This window comes from Drosophila subpulchrella, chromosome 2R, assembly GCF_014743375.2.
Source record: "Drosophila subpulchrella strain 33 F10 #4 breed RU33 chromosome 2R, RU_Dsub_v1.1 Primary Assembly, whole genome shotgun sequence".
Taxonomy (NCBI): Eukaryota; Metazoa; Arthropoda; class Insecta; order Diptera; family Drosophilidae; genus Drosophila; species Drosophila subpulchrella.
The window spans coordinates 6,909,504-6,930,357 of record NC_050611.1 but is presented as its reverse complement, the minus strand read 5'-3'; the positions used below and the strand labels follow the sequence as shown (position 1 = coordinate 6,930,357).

Here is a 20,854-nt window from a genome sequence, read left to right as displayed (position 1 = left end):
CTACTCTGGTCTCGAAAAGTGAAACACAAACCGAACCCTCTCTATGAGGATAACCCAGTAGTATCGACTCACACTCGACTCCGGCGATTTGTTTTTTTCATTTATTGGAAATGTTTTGCCCTCTCCATTTGTTGCTGAGGTTATTGTTGTCAATGCGATACGTCGGCTCAATTTATGGCGCCCCATTGGTTTTGCCCATCTCCAACTCACCAGTTAGCTTGTTTTGCAATTGATTTATACGTGTGTGCGTGTTTTCAATGAGATAAACAGACGGATTTTGATTGATTTATTGGTTAACGCTGCATTTAATTGGGCAACCATTGGAGTTATAGCCATAAATAGCCTAAAACAAGAGCAAAGCAGTGCCCATGGAAATTATACATTTGTATTGATTGCGTTCGACAAGAGGTCAATTGAACCATCATTGCGCACAATTCAGTTATGATTTCGAGTATGTAAATGTGATATTTCAATTGGTTTATTAATTGAGGCAATTAGCATTAAACAGGACATTTGTTCGCATTTAGTCATGCGACCTAAAAGTTGGCAATGTTATTTTTGCTGGCAACCTATATAATTATCCTACTCAAGTTGCTTTCTTGTAAATCGGGGGCTAGTCTAGTCAATCAAATTTTAATCGCTTTAGTTGGAAAATGTACGTATGTATATGCAGTTCAGGTTGTTTGCTTTACTGAGAATCCATTTAATTGCAGGCTTAGAGCAACTAATAATGGAATTAAATGTGATTGGGATGTACGAGTATATATATACTTCAATGTACACGGTGACAGTGAGTGACTTTAGCTTTTAATGTCCTTTTGTGCCTCTTATATTAAATGCACATAATCTCTGGCCTAAGACTAATTAAAATCGTTTTTCAGCAACTCAATAAAATCTAGTGTTTAAGTGAATCACTAAAACACTTTTAAAAAGTTTACAAGTATGCAAAGCTATGGTTAATGTCATCTTTTGTAATAAATACATCAAACTTTCAAACTTAAAATATGTTGTTGCATACTTTTAAGCACCTGGGTAAATAATATTGAGCCCCAGGTAAATCAATAGGAATACTTACAAAACAATAAACTAGTTTCCTTGGATTTAACTATAAGAATAGGCAATGTTTTTGTTGCAACCACATTTTTCAATAAGTTTTCTTTAAATTTAGGGGCTTCTTTTAAAAACAGGCCAATCAATCAACTGCTAAGCAATTAAGTGGAGATATATACGGTTTAGTTTGAAATGTACGTAAATGCAGTCCATGCTATTTACTTTTCTGAGCACCCATTTAATAGCATGCAATTAAGGCTAGAGAGCAGTCGTAAAATAAGAAGCAGAAATTGAATAGGATTAAGTGGTTTATGTGTACTGACTTTTGCCTTTTCATGTTCATTTCCTCCTCTGGCTTTGAATACCATTAATTACGGGCCTGAAGCAAATATTAAAAAGGCTTCCCTGCTAAATATTACGTATACGTAAATTAGTTTTCTGCATTTTGACCCTTTTGTGGCCGCATTTCATAGAGAAGAAAGCACCCTGACCAACGACAAAGGCTTAGCACACAATAACTTCGCTTCCATTGAATGCGAATCAATCACGGACATCTCATTGTGGCCCGTTCATTTCACCACGTATCATGGCCTATCAATCAGGTGGCAGCCATGGCGTATGCGTAACGTGGCTTTTCATTTGCGAGCTGGTGCAAAACTTTCCAAATCAAAGTCGCCGCGCACAATGGCTGCCAAATGAACAGTCCCCCTCGATTCCGCATTTGCAGATACCCAGATACCCAGATATGTATAGGCATATGGCCAATGACAACATCAATAGTTTTGAAAAGTGTCAGAGGAAGCCGCCTGGAACATTTCCGTGCCAAAGTGTCGGGGCTCGCAGCTCGCAGCTCGATGCTCCTTGTTCGAGCCAAGTTCTCTCCCCGACTGTTGCATGGCCTGTTGTTATTTTTGTCGTTTTTGCCACTGCCATTGTTGGCAACAGTAATAAACGAACAACAAATGTTGTGGGTGTGGCTGAAATGGCTGAAACGCCTGGAAATGGGTGGCTGCTGGCTGAGGCCTGCCAAGGAAACGCATTCAAGCCGGTTTCATTTTCATTCACATTTACATTTACAGTTTTCATTTCCATTAAAACAAATCACACAGAAAATGTCATTTTGCAGAAAGGACAAAGCAAGTCGGCCCCTGGCATTGTAAATATATTATTTCGCTTCCTTTCCCACGATTCCTTGCCAAGTCGAGATATATCAAAGGCCAGTGCTGTGGACAGTTTCTCATAAATCTCGCCATTCTGTTTTTTCATGGCTCTTATCCGCTGGGGGAGTCTTCTATATGCATTTCCCAGCCCCAGGCTCGAAGGTCTCCAGACGACCATAACCGCTAAACTCAAGCCTTTTTCGGTGCTTAACCGCCCAAGTTGGCTTATCGTAATTATCGCTGCATCCGGATGCCTCGCTGGGAATCTTCATCTGGGTAATTATTTCCACCGCAAGTTTTTCCCGTGGTTCAGCCAGATAGTCTGACATTTCCACATCTATTTAGTTAATTTAATAATTTTCTACGGCGCCACTTTACGGCTTATCCTTTAGCATCTATTTGAAGTTTATTGCAGTCGTTCAAAGCGCTGTAAATTCGCCGAGTTACGAGACCTTTGAAAGGTTAACTATAAGGCAGTAATGGAAAAGTTGGCACTCTTGATACTTGAGTTTGATATATGTGCTAAAAACTCGGTTAAAAATGTTAGTTGCAAAAGTAAAGTGTCCTTAAAGGATAATAAAAGTTGAAGTACAGATTCAATTCACTTTCAAAACTTACCAAAAGAAATGCATATATTATATTATGTAAAAAATGTTATAAGCCAAAAGAAGGAGGGGACCCTATAAGTTCTGAAGCTTACAATGCTCTCATCCTAGTTTACAACGCAAAATGTTTCTTAAGCCGAACACAGGTGTCCTTAATAATGCAAGCGGAAATTCTTTTTGCCAACTACCTTACGTAAAATGTTCTGTAATCATAAAAAGGGTCAGGTTATATAAGTTTGTAGTTGATAACACTTCCATCCTAACGTATCCAAAGGGAAGAACCATGTAGAACCATCTGAGTAATTATTTTAGGGTGTTTTCCGGTCGGACCGTTCTGTAATCCCCATCTAACACCCCGCCTTTTATCGCTTGCAGGGTCTGGGAAAATGGCCAACGCCTTGCGTGGGTGCAGCCAAAAGGACAAGCAGTGGATGGGGGCCAACTAAAGGACGAGCAGAGAGCAAGAGAGATATAGAGCGAGCGAGAGATACAGCGAATCGTAATCCTTGCAGCTGCAGAGCAGATAAAATCACGTATCCGCCATGGAGCCCGTGATGAGTCTGGCATTGGCCGCCCACGGACCGCCTAGCATACTGGAGCCGCTGTTTAAAACCGTAACCACGAGCACAACGACCACCACGACCACCACGACCAGCACCACGACGACGACGAGCAGTCCTGCTGGATATGGGCCGGGATATCCGGGGGGCACCACCCTCCTGACGGCCCTGCTCGAGAATCTCACATCGACGGCGGCCAGCGGACTGTACGATCCCTACTCCGGCATTTATGGCAATCAGACGAACGGCACCATGGGCTTCGAGACGAAGGGACCCCGCTACTCACTGGCCTCCATGGTGGTCATGGGCTTCGTGGCGGCGATTCTGAGCACGGTGACGGTGGCGGGCAATGTCATGGTGATGATATCCTTCAAGATCGACAAACAGCTGCAGACGATCAGCAACTACTTCCTGTTCTCGCTGGCCATCGCGGATTTTGCCATCGGGGCGATATCAATGCCGCTGTTTGCGGTGACCACAATCCTGGGCTACTGGCCCCTGGGTCCCATCGTTTGCGACACCTGGCTGGCACTGGACTACCTGGCCTCGAACGCCTCAGTTCTGAACCTGCTGATCATCAGTTTCGATCGGTACTTCAGTGTCACGAGACCGCTGACATATCGCGCCAAGAGGACCACCAATCGGGCGGCTGTGATGATCGGCGCCGCCTGGGGCATTAGCCTGCTCCTCTGGCCACCGTGGATCTACAGCTGGCCCTACATCGAGGGCAAGCGGACCGTGCCCAAGGACGAGTGCTACATCCAGTTCATCGAGACCAACCAGTACATCACCTTCGGCACGGCACTGGCCGCCTTCTACTTCCCGGTCACCATCATGTGCTTCCTCTACTGGCGCATCTGGCGCGAGACGAAAAAGCGGCAGAAGGACCTGCCCAACCTGCAGGCGGGCAAGAAGGATTCCAGCAAGCGATCGAACAGCAGGTGAGTCACAGAAATCGATATTGAATTAAGTAGACGGTTGAAAGCCAACCTATAGGTAAACACTCCAAAAACTATATAGGCTGTGACTGTATTCGTCGAAAATCTTAGTAACATCCCAAATATGGATTTTCAAACTTAGTTATTATAGAAATGGGAAAAATATTTCTGAAATTTATGTCTATTATAATACTATTACCTATTTCTAGTTAGTAAAGCTAAAAGATAAGTGATTACATTATGTCTTTGAATCAAGTTTCAACAATTTTGCAAAAGAAACGTGCTATGAATCACTACTTCTGAAATAAGATTAAAATTAAAAAGGTTTTAAATGTTATTAACGTAAAAATGGTAGAATTTAGGTCCTCTTTTTTAATAAACTTTTTAATATAAATTTAATTGGACCTTAGTTTCAGTTAATCACAAATACCTAGGGTTTTGAAATAGGTGTCTAAAAGTAAGTAGTGACTTAAGGAATGTCGCCTTTCTTAATGTACTGTATACTGTACCGTATATTGTAAATTTAAAATATATTGTTGCCTACTTTTAGACACCCAAAATTACATTTAAAAGTGAATTTAAATAGTGATTTCTGTGTTACCCCTTATTATTTTATACATATGTATTACGCTAAAAGTACTTTAAAAACATTAAAATTCAATTCGATTCCTTAAATGAAAAAGCTTTTGTTTGGCTTACAATAATATATCTAGTAATATATCCTGTGAAACGAATATACAATATTTTTTTCGACTATTTTGTAGTGACGAGAACACGGTGGTTAACCACGCGCCCGGCAACCTGCTGGCCTTCACCCAAATGGGTGGCAACGATCACGACACCTGGCGACGACCGCGCTCCGAGAGTTCAGCGGATGCGGAGAGTGTCTACATGACCAACATGGTCATCGACTCCGGCTACCATGGGATGCACTCGCGCAAGTCAAGCGTAGGATCCACTAATCGAATTTCCCCCTTTTCCGGGTACTAATCTGCAATCCCATCCACAGATCAAAAGCACGAACACAATCAAAAAATCGTACACCTGCTTCGGCAGCGTCAAGGAGTGGTGCATCGCGTGGTGGCACTCCGGTCGCGAGGACTCCGACGATTTCGCCTACGAGCAGGAGGAGCCTTCTGATTTAGGGTATGCAACACCAGTAACAATTGAAACTCCTTTACAAAGCTCCGTCTCCAGGTAGTAAAAACAATCAAAATTCTGAACTTTAATCGTCTATATTTCGAGTAAGCCGACACCGCACCAAAACTCTGTCTCTCACCCCAAAGTTTTCCATGTATGATTCGCATCAATTGCACCCAGAGCACTTTTCCAAGAAGCAAACAAACAACCAGCACCCAAATATATAGAAATGCATACGTATCTTCGTTTTTCCGTCCAATGCCTGAGCACACAAACGTAAAGTGGCAGTGGTGAAAAGTGTCCAGCAGGATGAGAGAGCTCTCGCAATCCTTCACTGGCCACCACGATGCACCAGTCCCATTCCCATTCCCATCACCTTCCCTTCCCTTTCAACAGTCCCCTCCACATCCACACGCAAATCCATCAAAGTCGTAGCATCCAGCACTAAAATAATCCACGTAGATGGAAGGCTTTGCACCACTGCACACATCGGGATGGAAACGGAAACAGAACTAATTGAGGCTTACAGTCCAGAGCTTCAGAGGAGCCGTAGCTGGAGCTGGCCATTGTGCCACCCAGTTTGTTGATTCCGATGGCTGTAATTAATTCATGAAATTGGATTTGGCCAAGTGATAGTTTCGGTGTAGTTTGCGAATCTCCCCTGCGGGCAATGAGCAATATTTGAATTTCAAATGCAACGATTCTTGTTGATAGACTGCTGGGGAAAACATTGAAGATTTGATAGGGGAACCTGTATAGATTTGTACACATTTACATAGAAATGTATACCAAGTCTTGGAATATCGACTTTAAAATCAAGCAAAGCTCTAGAGATTAACAAATTAGTTGTGTTACTAGGTTTTCTTTGAAACTTCAACTCATTTGCCTTAAAAAGTAACTACTCTAAAACACTCCGAAAATTTTTAAGTCCTTCATACCAGTAGATTTATGAAAAGATTTTCTATTTTACTGAAGATTTCACACATGCTATGATTTAGGTGATGATTTATAAGGGAACAGAACAAAATTTTTTTAAGCAGTTGCGTTTTATGTACTCTTTTTTTAAGGAAAGAGAAGTGCTTTTAGAATAGCCAACTTTATTATTGTGTCCATTTGAACACAACTATTTGTACCTATACTTAATATATTAATTATGAATATTATATGTTCTAGAACTTTAATTTGAACAGCTGAGAATTCAATTCCATTAGCCACAGCTAGTTATTTATTCAACTCCGAAAGTCCACAAAATTGCATGCAAATTGATTTGCATAGATCAGTGGGGAATAATTAGCAAAAATAAACAGTTGAATACATTAGCCAAAATGCAATTCCATATGCAATCTGTGACTGGCATCAAAATGAATTAGCGAAAATGAGCTATTTAGATGAATCTGGAATGTGTCGCCATTTAGGCCAGCCGACAAAATATGTGAAAATCCCACACTTTATTTAAACGAATGCCAACAAGGCATTTTAAAGATATACAATGTATATACACACATAAATCTAACCACTGGTCTTGTTTCAATTTATGTGTGCCTCTGGCATTCGGCTGGGTAATCGATTTAAGTTGCGATTTCCGGTCACTTGTTTCCATTCCGAAAGCACTCTACACATGCATGATGTATTCTGTGTCCAGTGTCTCTGAGTGCGCCACATTTAGACGAGCAGTTGCATCCCGGGTTGTTGTTGTTGCCTGTTGCCTGTCAGTGTCGTTGGAGTGGTCCACTCTAATGCGTGCTTCCGATACGAAACCAAAATACCAAACGATATCCCCTCTGTTTCGCCCTTCTTTTTCCGAACCGCAGATGCACCTCGATGAACGTGATGCGGGACAACTACTCGATGGGCGGCAGTGTGAGCGGCGTCCGTCCGCCCAGCATTCTGCTGTCGGATGTCTCGCCCACGCCGCTGCCACGCCCACCGCTCGCCTCCATTTCGCAGCTGCAGGAAATGAGTGCGGTTACGGGCAATGGCAATCCGATTGCGAATGCGAATTCCAGCAGCAATGGCAATGGCGCCATCAACAACAACAACAACAGCAGCAATCACAATGGCAATGGCACGGCAAATGGAAATGGCGGCGCTGGCGGAAACGGAAGTGGGGCAGCCGGAAATGCATCGCACCGCGACTCACGCACGCTGCCCGTGATCAATCGCATTAACTCACGGTCGGTGAGCCAGGATTCGGTGTACACGATACTCATCCGCCTGCCATCCGATGGAGCATCCAGCAATGCGGCCAACGGAGGAGGAGCTGGCAGTGCAGGTGGTGGAGGAGGAGGAGGAGGAGGAGGCTGTGGAGGAGCTGCCTCGACAACCTTGAGCCTGCAAGGCGACTGTGCACCCTCCATCAAGATGATACACGAGGATGGGCCCACGACGACGTCGGCAGCTGCCCTGCCAGTCGCCTCCGCCGCCGCCGCTGCCGCCACCCGGCGACCTTTGCCCTCGCGAGACTCCGAGTTCAGCCTGCCACTCGGCAGGAGGATGTCCCATGCCCAGCACGATGCCAGGCTACTCAACGCCAAGGTCATACCCAAGCAGCTGGGCAAGGGGGCGGTGGGCGCCGGCGGAGTGGGCGGGGCCCATGCCCTAATGAACGCCCGCAATGCGGCCAAGAAGAAGAAGAAATCGCAGGAAAAGCGGCAGGAGTCGAAGGCGGCCAAGACGCTCTCGGCCATCCTGCTGAGCTTCATCATCACGTGGACGCCGTACAACATCCTGGTGCTCATCAAGCCACTGACCACCTGCTCCGACTGCATACCCACGGAGCTGTGGGACTTCTTTTACGCCCTCTGCTACATCAACTCGACGATCAACCCCATGTGCTATGCCCTGTGCAACGCCACCTTCCGGAGGACCTACGTCCGGATCCTCACCTGCAAGTGGCACACCCGGAATCGCGAGGGCATGGTGCGCGGCGTCTACAACTAGATAATTCACACTTAATCATAGTTACCCATCTGCCCAGTGAGAAAGTTAGAGGGATAACCGGTGTTAACTACTAGCAGTTGCAATAAGTGTTGTGTGCTACAATTTTTGGGAGGCAGTAAAACCAAAACTAGGCTTAGCGATTACCCATTGACAAGCAGTACTGATTTTTTGATGTCTAGCCCCCGACTATATACACGCATTACCATTCCGCGAGGGTTGCCATATATTTATTTGCCAGAACTGAGAGGGGACATCAATCCATTCTTAGATAGTTTAAAAAGGTTCTTCTTCTTTTAAGATCACTTTGTTCTTGATCTCAGATCACCTTTCCTTCTCTGAATGCGTAAAAGTTTTAAGTTGTCACAATCAAGGCCAACCAACTGCTTCCAAGTATGCCAAAGATCTCATTTATTAATTTAATTTCCAAGGCAACCCTTTACGCACCTGGCTAAAGAGCAAAGAGTTATCACCGATGATCATGATCCCGAAAAGCGAGAGAATCCATTTTGTTAGGCGTTTACGTACTGTTAGGTAGGCACATGCTCGATGCAAGAAGAATTTAATACAAATATAATGGATTACGATTTGCAATTCATACACATACACATATATAAGGATATATATTTATTATTATACACACGGCAAATGAGTTAGCTTAAGTTGTTCGGCGAAAGGCAGAGAGGCAGAAACCCAAAAAGCTTTAATACAAGTTCAAAGTAGTTCAACGAATGGCGGTTGCATCTTGGCCAACCAATGGAAACGTTATGTTCTCGTTCCGATTTTCGTTGTGTAGGTTGGGGGGACATGATATGATAGGATATGACATGTATTTAATCGTAGGGGGAATATTGTGATTGTACTGCTCGTTTTCGATAGTTTGAATCAGTTTTTTTTTGTACATGTGCGTAGAAACCAAAAAGTAAAACTAAAAAAAGTAAAAACCAAACCAAACCGTGCAAATCAATTTGTAGACACATACCTGCTAATATATCTGAATATGTATGTATAAAATTACGATTATTTGTATGTATTAAGAACGCAACCCACCATGGTTCAACAACTAAGAACAAACCTTTTGTAACTGATGATGAGCGGATTGGCATGATCTATGTAAAACCAAGAGTAAAATCAGTAACGCAAGCAATATGTTTGGGGCGTCTGTCGAAGAGATGGCCCAGTTGAGGGAGGATCAAGGACATGGGGCGGGGATCGGGGATCAAGGATCAGGGATCAGGGATCAGGATCACTAGACGGAATAGTATTTAAATAACCCTTACACTAGGTTGTGCTGAAAGTGGCCAACCCTTCGACTGGCGGACCATCTCTTTGGACAACATCCTCGAATCGTACCACAACTCATAGCTATTAAACCAAATGCTTCTTCGAAGTGCACCAATTCAAGTAACTTATTAATAGTACATAAACCGCAAGCATATTTAAAGCATATGAGAGAGTAAAATACATACAGTATAAGCAAAAGACATCCAGGTACTACGATATATATTCGATGCGATTGGGGAGAGAACATTTTTAATGAGTGTGTAGGTAAAACTAATTGAAAAATTAACAAATTGTTGGCCCCCCTTCATCCAAGTCGAATGGAAATGATAATGGGGGGCCTAGACGCGGATGCGAGTGCGAATCAAGCCGAAATCAAAGCGACATTTGTAGTGTCTGTGACACAATACGCATATTTATACCTAAACAATACGATATATACAAGTACATATATATGAATACGACCTTTAATATGAAGTAATGAACAACAACCAACCAACAAACCCAAAAGACATGATTTACAACCACGCACACACATCCTAATGAAGCATATAGTACTGCAACCTGCAAACTGCAAACAATATATATCCGACTAAATCCAATCGCAAGTCGAGCAAACCAATCCAAAATACCTACATATAGCCTTTAGACGTACATACATATATAATCTCGGCCCGTGCCGGACACTCGATTACAAATAGATCACGTTTTTGACTACCAGCGAAAAGGTTTGACATATAGGATTACTGATTACCGGTTACAGATTACAGAGCAAGAACAGATGGACAGCATTTTGGTGAAGAGAGCAGATTTAATTGCATACAATCTAATTGTTTGGAAATATACTACGATATATAGTAATACATATATAATTTAAAGCTAACAATAAAAAATGTGAATGAAAAATAAGTATTTATTTAGTCCTTTTCGGGGGTTTTTTCCTCGCCCGCGGCTGGGATATCCTCATGACTCCTCATCAGCATTTGGGTGTTCTTCTGAATGATCTCCAGTTTCTGCTGCATCAGCTCCAGACGTCTTTGCTCGGCCTTTAGCTGCTTGTCCTCCAGTTCCTCCAAAGTGGGTGGCTCCGAACTGGCTGCCTCCTGCATCATTTGCTGAATCCTCTTCGGCGGCTGTCGCAAAGTTTCATTTAGCGGCAACTCAGTATTATCATCGCTCTCCAAGGGGATGGTAAAGGCCTCTGAGGCAGCTGGAACAGGGGGTTATTAGAAATCCCATTAAATGGCTTAAAGTCCCAACTCACGGTACTCCTTGTGGCCGGCCATTTTAGTTTTATTGGACTTGGCTGAAGTGGGCTTTGGTGATTTGGTGTCTTCTTCGGTGGCGGAGGACTTGGAACCGGAGCAGCCCATGCTACGCAACCATTCAGGCGCAAGGCATTACGCCTAAGACTTCCGTTTCAGTACTACCTTTACCGTTACCTTTACCTCTACCGTTTCCGTTCGGCGGGAAGATGGCTGAAAACGAGACTGATGTGATTTCCTGCTGCAGCCGCTTGGTTTGAGCCAACATTCAATTTCCGCCGCCGTTCAGCTCATTAGACTACGGCCAACTGCAGCTGGGGCCACGTTTAATGGCTCATTAGTATTGATTTTTCTGGGATTTACCAAGGTAGGTATCCGGCAGCCCTTCAGGACACACAGCCGTTTGTCGGGACAATGCGATGGCAACTGACTACTGGAGAAATTGCAATGCAAAGTTTTCCGCGCGCGTGACCATTATTAATAATCGTCGGTATGGCCAGGACAGCGCACCAGGATCAATATTCACATGAGCTTTGCGTGGGTGCGGTTAATAATGAAGCGGCTAGCCAGGACAAACACAGACAAAGCGCCTCCCCAACTAGCCCACAAAATGTCAATCAACTCCGCTGGCCATAATAAACGCTAATTGCGGTTTCATTCGCAAACACCGTCGATATCCGACTCCGAGTTTAGTGACCCACTCAACTTTGACCGGGCCAACGAGTGGGATGGCTGCTTGGGCAGCTACAGTCTTTGATTTCTGTCTCCGCCGTCGACACTTGGCCATAAAAGCCCACATGGCCCAAACAACTAACGGCTTCCGGCTGAAGACCAAGTCAAAGTCGAAGACGAAGACCGAAACCCACGGAAACCGTGGCGCGTGCCAATCCACCGCCCATGTCGTCCACACTTGGCCAACGCACAGTGGCTGCATTTTAAAGGTTTTGTTTTCCAAAATAATATTTTTTGATGCACTGGAAACAATAAAATATATAAGATAAAAGTACTTCAAAGATTTTTTGGTATTTGTTTTGTTTTCACTTACACTCAATCTTGTATATATATTTTAAGAACAGTTCGATTTTTTTAAATAAAATGTAACTTTAAAATCGTACGTAAGTAAACCTAAAATCGATGTTGTTTCAGTTACGATTGGAAGTCGGAATAAATGTGAAATCAATTTTTAAATTCGGTTTCCGATTAGTTACACATTTTATTCATAAAATCACAATTTATTTTATGCCTCATCCCGTTATGGTTATGTACAATCCTTCTATACCTAGTCAAGGAACGTGGAAAAATAATGTTTAAAAAGTGATTTCACATGTGTCTGACTTATGATATAGACATGAATAAATTTATTAAGTAAGTATTCGGGTGAATTAAATAAATTCCAATCTTATTCAGATATTACTTAAAAAATAATATATTTTACAAGATACCACATTGATTGTTAAGAATCAAATTTCCTTTAAAAGATATTAGTTTAATAAGAAATAAATGAAAATATAACCATTGTACTCCGGCTGGCAAGTAGCAACCATTAGTATGTGCCACACGTTGCGCCTTTTGTGGCCTTTTGTGGGTCTCCTGCATGCAAAGTGCCTCCGCCGAAGCGGAAGTACTCGTCCCTCGCTCCTCCGCCCAGAAGAGATCAATGGGAAGACAAGGGCCTCCTTAGCCCCAATCGAGGGCCATAAGTGGTAACAGGTGCTAGACGGCGAGTACGACTACCTGTGCGATGAGCGAGTAATGAGCGACGTTTAATTAGGTTAAGTGTCACTAAGATTATGTCGTCAATCAATCAATTGCACAATACCCACCACGGACACATCCATCAAGCGGCTAAATACCAAAAGGCATTTGTCCGCCGCTCTTTTTGTGAGTATGCTTAATCCAAGCACTCTCATAGATACACACTATGTGTAGTATATATACTGTTAAGTAGCTGTCTATAATTGCTGGGGTGGGTATTTGCTGCTTTGGTGTCATTTCACTTGATTGAACCATAAATTTATTGGTTTCGAAGCAAATCTGTGAATCCGATTTAAATTAAAAGGCTAAGCCCCATTGCATTATAATGAAACACACTCAACGATTTGGTTTTATGCAAAAAAAGTATTATGTATTTATGTATTGTATAATAAAACAATATAAACTAGTAACAAAGCAACATGATCTCTGCGGTTTAGGAACATCCATATCATCCTTACTTTCCATTATCCATTTCTCATACAATCATCGATCATAGTTCATCTCGATATCAGTTTAATGCCTTTAGGTTGTATAACTTGCAAAACTTTTAAAACTTACGTATGTAGTTATGCCGCTGGCATCTTGGGTACCAGATCAGGGTTTTCATCTCTTCTCACTTTTTCTTGTACAGGTATAAAAAATAGTATATATACGATATAGTAGATATAGTATGACTTAGACTTAGCAGGCGATCGTCATCCGTTACAGACGACGCGAAAACTTTGGATAGACTTTAAGAGAGTAGTGGGTGTGTAATGGTAATCTCCTGCTGATGCTTTTTTTTAAGATGATGTGGGCAAGTGTGGTTAAACGCAGTTCTCAGTATTGGATAAGCAGTGGGTAGCGTAGCTGGGGGCTAATCGTATTCCTGTTTGATGGTCAAGGGTTTCTCAGCACTGGGATCGCTCTTGACTGGAGTTCCCGGCACCGATCCCGAGGCTCCTGATCCAGAGGCTGTTAGCTTGTTGCTCTTGATTAGATTGGCCGCCGTGGAGCTGAGTGGTATGGTAACATACTGATTGCCATCTGTAAGGGGGAAAATGTATTTAGTTTTCAGATCATAGGGAGGGATTTCCATGGTACCCACCCTCTTCAGCGTGCAGCTGCAAGTGTCCCGACTGTATGAGTTGCCTCAGCATTTTCTGCGGTATGTTGGCAATCGAGGCAGCCGAGTAGACGTACTTGCTGTCCGCCGGGGCTCCTCCTGCACCTCCTCCTCCAGCGGCTGTGGACGTCGAGGGTCCGTTGTTAGTCTCAGTCTGATAGGTCAATGCTGGCATGGTTTTGGGGCCAGAAGATGAGGCAGATGATGATGATGGTGCGGCAACGGGAGGCGCTGATAGCTCTGTTTTGCTGGCTGATTGTGACTTGGCTGCCACCTCGGCAGCCTCCGCCGGCATCTCCACATCCGACGAATCATCCGACTCGTTGCCCGACGAGGTAGGCGATCGGTCATCCTGGAAAGAAACAAGCCAAGACACCCGATTAGCGTTGTAGACAAACAGTCTGGTCTGGGCTGATCTTAAGGCTAAGCTTAGTTGGGATTGGATCGGGAGGGAGATCTCTGGACTGCTCCGGTCGGCTGTTCTATATGCCAGCCAAGTGCAGGGAGCAAAGACGCGACGACGACGACAACGACGACGAGATGACAAAAAAAATCCAATATGTTTGAACCAAATATGGCGCGAAATTGCGTATAAGTGCTGGCCAGGCTGTTTGCCGGCACGCATCTCAATGAGCTGGCGTTGCCTTAAATGTGCACACGCGTTAAAGAATTTAGAATATTGATTTCTGGCTCTCCTGGCGAGCGGGGCGATCGGTGCGGGCCATCGAATGCCTTGGATGGGATGGCAGCGAACGCGTCATTTTAATTTTGATTAGTGCCAGCACAGGCTGAACCGCTGGGACGAACAAAAAATAAATCAAAATAATTGCAAACTGTAACAATGCGATCGCCATTTTGTGCGAGGGAGATCGCAAATTGCATTGCGCATACGCCGCGTGCCCCTGCCACATCATCAGCGGACTTCCAATGAAATTGTAGCAGCCACATCAGCACCGGCAGCAGCAGCAGCATTTCGCGAAAGGCAAAATCGCATTGTTGCCGCTGACTAAAATGGGCGTCGTCATCTCGTCGACGTCGCCGTCGTCTGCCGCCAACCAAGCGAGTTGACTCGACTTGGCCAGTGGATCAGGCGACCGCCTTTTGAGTGACAGCACCAAGACATTTTAATTAGCAAAGCCAACGACGACAAACTGTCTCCAAGTTGCCATGATATACTTGGCCAGCATGAGCATGTGCAACTGTTGTTACGCTCGCGGTTTTCTGTTGCAGATGCGAAAAAAAGACTAGTGGAAAAACAGCAAGGCAGCGGAAAGTGGAGCTGCTCATGTAAAGGTTACATTATGCCCAAGCTTGCATTTTAAGCGCACTCATATAAGGCGGGAAATATTTCTGGTAATAGCCCTGCTAGCGCTCAATAAAAATCCAATTATATGTGCGCTTGTTCTTCCCCCTTATCTAATCTTTTCTTTGTCGAGGGAACTTAATTACAGACCTCCCACAGCGTGTGCGATTTCCCTTTAGTAATTTCACAATTTAAATTCGCCACACAAAAGCAATAAATAAAAGTTTTATTAACCCAAAACATTAAGGAAGCTATTTAATAAGCAAAAAAAAAATAAAAAAGATTTTAAGCGCCCCCGGGTGGACTCGAACCACCAACCTTTCGGTTAACAGCCGAACGCGCTAACCAATTGCGCCACGGAGGCTGTTGAAATCGTCTCGGAAATAAAGCCCTCAAGTGCTCGCTGAGCAAACATTTCCACTGACACCATCTTAGGGGTTGCTCGGGTTCCATTATTAAATGATTAAGACCTTTAGCTAGCATTATTTGCCTTATAAATACAAATATGACACAATTTTAGGGGTTGGTATTATTATAAAACGTTATAATATACATTCTTGAAACGTTTAAGTGTTTATAATACGGAACTTTTTGGCATTTGATGTGTATTTGCATTCTGTAATTAATAGATATGCTGAGTTTACCTAGCCTTTGCCAAGAAATTTAAGCTATAAATAAATACTTATTAAATTCATTTAAGAGGCTAATACCATGGTGTGAAGATTGATATAGTGGTAGTTTTTGAGCTTAATGTAAAATAAGAAAAAATGATTCATAGTATTAAGTTCACGCAATTGTCTATGATTTGTTCTTTTGTTTACTTTTGTGCATATTAGAAATTGACGTTTTTATAAATTTATACTCAGATGTTAACCTAAATTGAGAGCGCTGCCATTTCAATTTGCGCTCCATCAATATCGCATTTAATTTCCAGAATCAATGCAGGACGACAAGATGGATTTTTCTTCGATTGGAACGTTTTCATCGATGGCAGATTCTGATTCCGCTGCTCCTGCCGATGCCAACTGCAACTTGCCAAATTGATAGTCGTGTGTCGTGCGCAAATGCCGAGCGTGTCTCATTAAATGACAATTAGAGTTTGAGCCTGGCTAAAAGCTGAAAGCGAGGCAAAAAAAATACAAACAATCGGAGCGAAAACCCAGCCCGAGTCTCAACTCTCAACTGGCAATTGGCTGGATGGAATGCCAACTGGCCGGGCCAATGGCATGCAATTTATATAAAAATAATGCCTGGCATTGTCTGGCCGATCTGGCCTCGCCAGTGGTATCGAACTTCGAGGCTTGGGGAGCCTGCGACAAATGCAATTATATAGAAATTTGTCTTGCTGTGATATGTGCGGCATGTTGTTGTTGCTGCTGCTGCTGCCACTGTTGTGTGGCCATCGGTAGCTCCAAAAATAGTCAGTTTGGGAAAGGCTAATAATAAATGTTGGCAATAGTCAGTCAGCGAGTCGTCAAAGCATTGAATGAATGAATTTTCAAATTGGCTAACTGACATTCACAACCAAGGTGGCATTTTATTTGCCCCAAAAGTGAATGCGAGTCAATTCGGTGGCCTGTTGCAGTTGCAAACCGAAGTTGCAGCTAAAGTTGCAACAACCACTGTGGTGTCGTGTGACCTACACCAACGCCAACTGACTGGCTGATTGACGGATGGCACATTTGCCAATTGATTAGTTGTTCTTACCAAAATGGTTGCTGCCACAACAAAAGGCGACAACTTTGTGGCAGTCAGCACCCGCTTCAATCGCTTCAAAGCTTAGCAAAAAAAAACAAGGAAGAACGCTATAGTCGAGTACCTCGACTATCAGATACCCGTTACTCAGCTAAAGGGACCAAAGGAAAATGGAGATATGCAAGCAGCAAATGCGCCACCTACCGGCGGTAGACAGATTTAAGCGTTGTGGGCGTTAGAGTGGGCGTGGCAAAGTTTTTTTTAAATCAATCGATAGGTATTGACGAGACCAATACATTTCAGTTTAAATTTTTTATCTACCATGAAAATTGTGGGCGCCACAGACTTGGGCGGTTTGTGGGCGTTGGAGTGGGCGTGGCATATTCGCGTAATAAACTTGCGCTGCGCTCAAGCCTACGGAATCTAAATCTGAAATCTCGTTTCTCTATCTTTGATATTTTCCGAGATATCCGCGTTCATATTTACGATTTTTTGAAGTTTGTGGGCGGTTTGTGGGCGTTAAAGTGGGCGTGGCAAACTTTTTTTAGGTCAGTCGGTAGGTATTGATGAGAACAATACATTTCAGTTAAAATTTTTGTTCTAGCATCAAAACTGTAGGAGCCACAGTTTTGGGCGGTTTGTGGGCGTTAGAGTGGGCGTGGCACTCTTTTGAAACAAACTTGCGCTGCGCAGGAATCTCAGGAATCTGCATGCCTAATCCCAGTATTGTAACTCTTATAGTTTCCAAGATCTCAGCGTTCATACGGACAGACGGACAGACGGACAGACGGACAGACGGACAGACGGACATGGCTAGATCGACTCGGCTAGTGATCCTGATCAAGAATATATATACTTTATGGGGTCGGAAACGCTTCCTTCTGCCTGTTACATACTTTCCGACGAATCTAGTATACCCTTTTACTCTACGAGTAACGGGTATAAAAAGATACAAAAAACAAAAACGAAAGAAAAAAACCGAAGGACCCATTCTCAGTTTAGCTGGCTGAGATCGTTCAGCATTTGGCCAATAAACATTTGCATTTTGCATGTTGCTGCTGCTACCGTTGATGCCGTGTACATCTACCGACACTGATAACTTTAAGCCGAAAACAAAGGAATAGCCAAATGTGCTCTCGACTGAAGCCAGCGGGCTCCATTGATGCTGGCGCTTTCAATGAAAACATAAAAATAAAAATGCAAATTAAGCCTGGCAAACGAAAGCACTTAAATCTAACGCACAATTGCCCAGGGAACGGGCCAAAAGGATAACAGTGGCACAAAAGGGTGAGAATACACGATGAAATGGGTTTTGGTTTAGGAAAGGTCCGGAATTTATTGCCCGAACATCATTGAAATAGATAAAAACAATTCTAGTCTCTATAACAACATGTATACGCGATGATTGAACCTTAAAAGGGCTTGTAGATAGCGTGATTTTCTTTGAAATATTTTAAAGGAACTATGAATTTTGAAAAGGTACTTTATATAATGGTTATCTTTTTAGATTTCTTAGGACAGAATATTTGGGACTGATTATTATAACATTAAGCAAGCGGAATTTGAACAATAGATAAACAATAAATGGTTCTTCAAAATTAAATAAAATGAATGGGGAAATCTTTGATATTTAAATGAAGACATCTCCCTGAACCACTGTCCCTCGATTTTGTAGGAGGAATCACACAATCACAACCACAGGACAGCGGCGAACATTCTGAACAGGAAACGTTGAGGCAAATGTTATGGGATGGCTTGGCCAACTTTGCCGGCCCGGCTAAGCAAAATGGGGCGGCTTGGCTTGTGGAAACAAAAGCCGAAAGCTAAGGCCCAAGTCAGTTGACACGAAGCGGCAACAAGCGAACAACCAACAACCAACAGCCAACAACCAACTACCAACAACCAGGGGCAACAAAAGCGGGAGAAGCGACAACACTGCGTAGACATTTGCCAGCTAAACTGGGAGTCGGAGTTTGGCCATTTGGTCGTCTTCACAATTGTCGTCGCATCCGGGCCAAGCCACAATATGGAGTTTAAAAGCGTTTATATCCGCAAAGCAAAGCAAAGCAAACCGAAGCGAAGCTTTCTTGCCGGCTTTCTGTTTTTGGGCAAATCACAGTTTTGTGTCTTTTTCTCTGATGCGGGCTGCGGTTACACGGATTCACGCGCAAAGAAAGCGGCCAGCAGGAAGTTGAGCTCCAAGTCGTAGTCGACTTGGGTCGTCGTGAGTCTGTCTCAATCGAGTGGCGGGTTCAAATTCATTAGTTCAGACCCACCCGGCAAACGGGAATTGTGGAGCTCGGGGTCCCCAGTCAGTTATGATGGGAATTAGCATCTATTTAAATGTCAGGGCCGCATTAAGATGCCACGATTGGCCGGGAGTACGAAAAACGAGCTTATTGTTTTCAGTTACCAATTATTTGGCCAAATTGCGAGGGGTAACCTGCTACTAATGCACTCGCACAAAAAGGGTACTCCGAAAATATATCTTAATATATATTTGGTTTGTTCATAATTAATTGAAGTTTTTTGTTATAAAACAATTTAAGTATTTAGAGATCTCAAATTCATATACATACATATGGTAATAATATTAAATGTATCTAAAAAATATTTTTCAGTTATAAAATCGGGCCTAAAACTCCTTACTCCTACACGATTCTACAAGAATTTATAAATAATCTATCGGTTAAAGATATCACAAAGTTAACTGAGGAATTTGTGGAAATAATTTCAATGGAATTCATTTAATATCAAGATTTTAGATCAATAATTATTGTATTTGCTAACGGATTTTACACGTTAAGAGCATTTAATCTATGAAAAACATTCTTGAATTTTTGGATATATATTGATGTATTCTCCCATTAATTTCCTGCAGTGCAGCCTCCAAAACGATTGTCCTCAGGCCTAATTATGCGTGCGCCGACAGGCGAACAAGAGGCAACAGGACAGCAGGCCGCAGATGAAACGCCACCGATTAGCCTGTGCCGCTCCCTCCGTCCATTCCACATCACCAGACGCCGGAGGAGGACTCCTTACCCCAATTCCGGCAATTTATGATGGGCACTAACAACCGCAAAACTAGCCAAACAAATGAAATGGAGTTGGACACAAACCGGCGGCGAACAAACAGTTGAATGGAAATTGCAATTATACGAATACAAGATCTCAACTCGGCGTATGTTAAGTGAATCGAAGGTTTGGAGGGGGACTGATACTGATGTGGGTGCCCCGACAAACTGAATTCGATGTTTAGCTAGATTTAGCCAATTCGAAGAAGGCCTTTAACTAGCCAAACAATCTGGGGCCACTGACAGCGATTAAACTCGGGAAAACCAATTGAATGTATGTCATGTAGGACTAGATAAAGTTGCATTACGAAGGATACTTTTATATCAATTTAAAATGTTTTCTTTGCCATTTAATATAGCCACTTTAATTGGGTACACAGTTTAAATAGGTGGGTTATTGATAAACTTATTTACTTGGACTATCATTTGACTATCGTGAGCGTTGATTGGCATTTAAAAGATGACCTTAAACCAAAATAAATCAAAGCAGAAATCTAAATGTTTTGTTGACAGATAGAAGTTTTCAAATAACAAACAATCCTTTATTTGGAAACACAAAAAATATATATTTGTGTTTTCTAAACATCTATGCTAATTTAAAACAAAGCTTGTCCGAAGCCAAAACGTGTTAAAAAAGTACATAGTTGCAAGTAAGTCTTTTAACTTCTAAGGTGAAATATTTAAAATAAAATAAAAATGTATTTGTATAAAAAAACAAAAGAACCAATAGAACGTAGAAAAAAGTGTATATAGCTATACCTATTTAAAACAAAAGTAGTTTTATTGTTTTACTGCAAAACAAAGACTATAAAAAATACGTTGATATTCAGAATGGGAATTGAAATATATTTTTATGGAAAACCTAAAAGACCCAATCTGACAAAATTGATATATCTCTGCTAATTTACAACCGCTATAAATCTAGGTAAAGTCGATCACAGCCACAAGTTTTACTGTCCAACTCTGAAACTAATTGAAAAATCGGT

General features: G+C 42.7%; 3 protein-coding genes and 1 non-coding gene across 6 annotated transcripts in view; 1 reads left to right on the top strand and 3 right to left on the bottom strand.

Moving 5' to 3' along the window:
- The first annotated feature begins 2,467 nt into the window (after positions 1-2,467).
- LOC119550314 (muscarinic acetylcholine receptor DM1) lies at positions 2,468-10,580 on the top strand. 2 transcript variants are annotated; one of them, XM_037858919.1, is made up of 5 exons: positions 2,468-2,486; positions 3,191-4,316; positions 5,078-5,261; positions 5,323-5,510; positions 7,265-10,580. In XM_037858919.1, the coding sequence occupies exons 2-5, from the start codon at positions 3,358-3,360 to the stop codon at positions 8,391-8,393; spliced, it is 2,460 nt and encodes an 819-aa protein (XP_037714847.1). In that variant the 5' UTR covers positions 2,468-2,486; positions 3,191-3,357; the 3' UTR covers positions 8,394-10,580. The 2 variants fall into 2 exon arrangements, with proteins under 2 accessions (XP_037714847.1, XP_037714848.1); XM_037858920.1 differs by having other exon boundaries at positions 2,469-2,486; positions 5,323-5,459.
- Positions 10,469-11,446, bottom strand: LOC119550315. 2 transcript variants are annotated; one of them, XM_037858922.1, is made up of 3 exons: positions 11,300-11,365; positions 10,936-11,149; positions 10,469-10,881 (listed from the first exon to the last, which is right to left on the bottom strand). In XM_037858922.1, exons 2-3 carry the CDS (start codon positions 11,042-11,044, stop codon positions 10,589-10,591), a joined length of 402 nt encoding a protein of 133 aa, XP_037714850.1. In that variant the 5' UTR covers positions 11,045-11,149; positions 11,300-11,365; the 3' UTR covers positions 10,469-10,588. The 2 variants fall into 2 exon arrangements, with proteins under 2 accessions (XP_037714850.1, XP_037714849.1); XM_037858921.1 differs by having other exon boundaries at positions 10,936-11,446.
- Positions 11,447-13,034: 1,588 nt separating this feature from the next.
- The window catches only part of LOC119549978 (serum response factor homolog), a 30,685-nt gene continuing 22,865 nt past the window's right edge, over positions 13,035-20,854 (bottom strand). Inside the window, exons 3-4 of the mRNA XM_037858377.1 lie at positions 13,779-14,148; positions 13,035-13,717 (exon numbers count right to left, since the gene is read on the bottom strand). Coding sequence (XP_037714305.1) covers positions 13,548-13,717; positions 13,779-14,148 — 540 coding nt within the window. The 3' untranslated portion in view covers positions 13,035-13,547. The remainder of the gene's footprint in view (positions 13,718-13,778; positions 14,149-20,854) is intronic.
- On the bottom strand, positions 15,390-15,463 carry Trnan-guu. The gene has a single exon. It is a non-coding gene; the product is annotated as a tRNA-Asn (tRNA).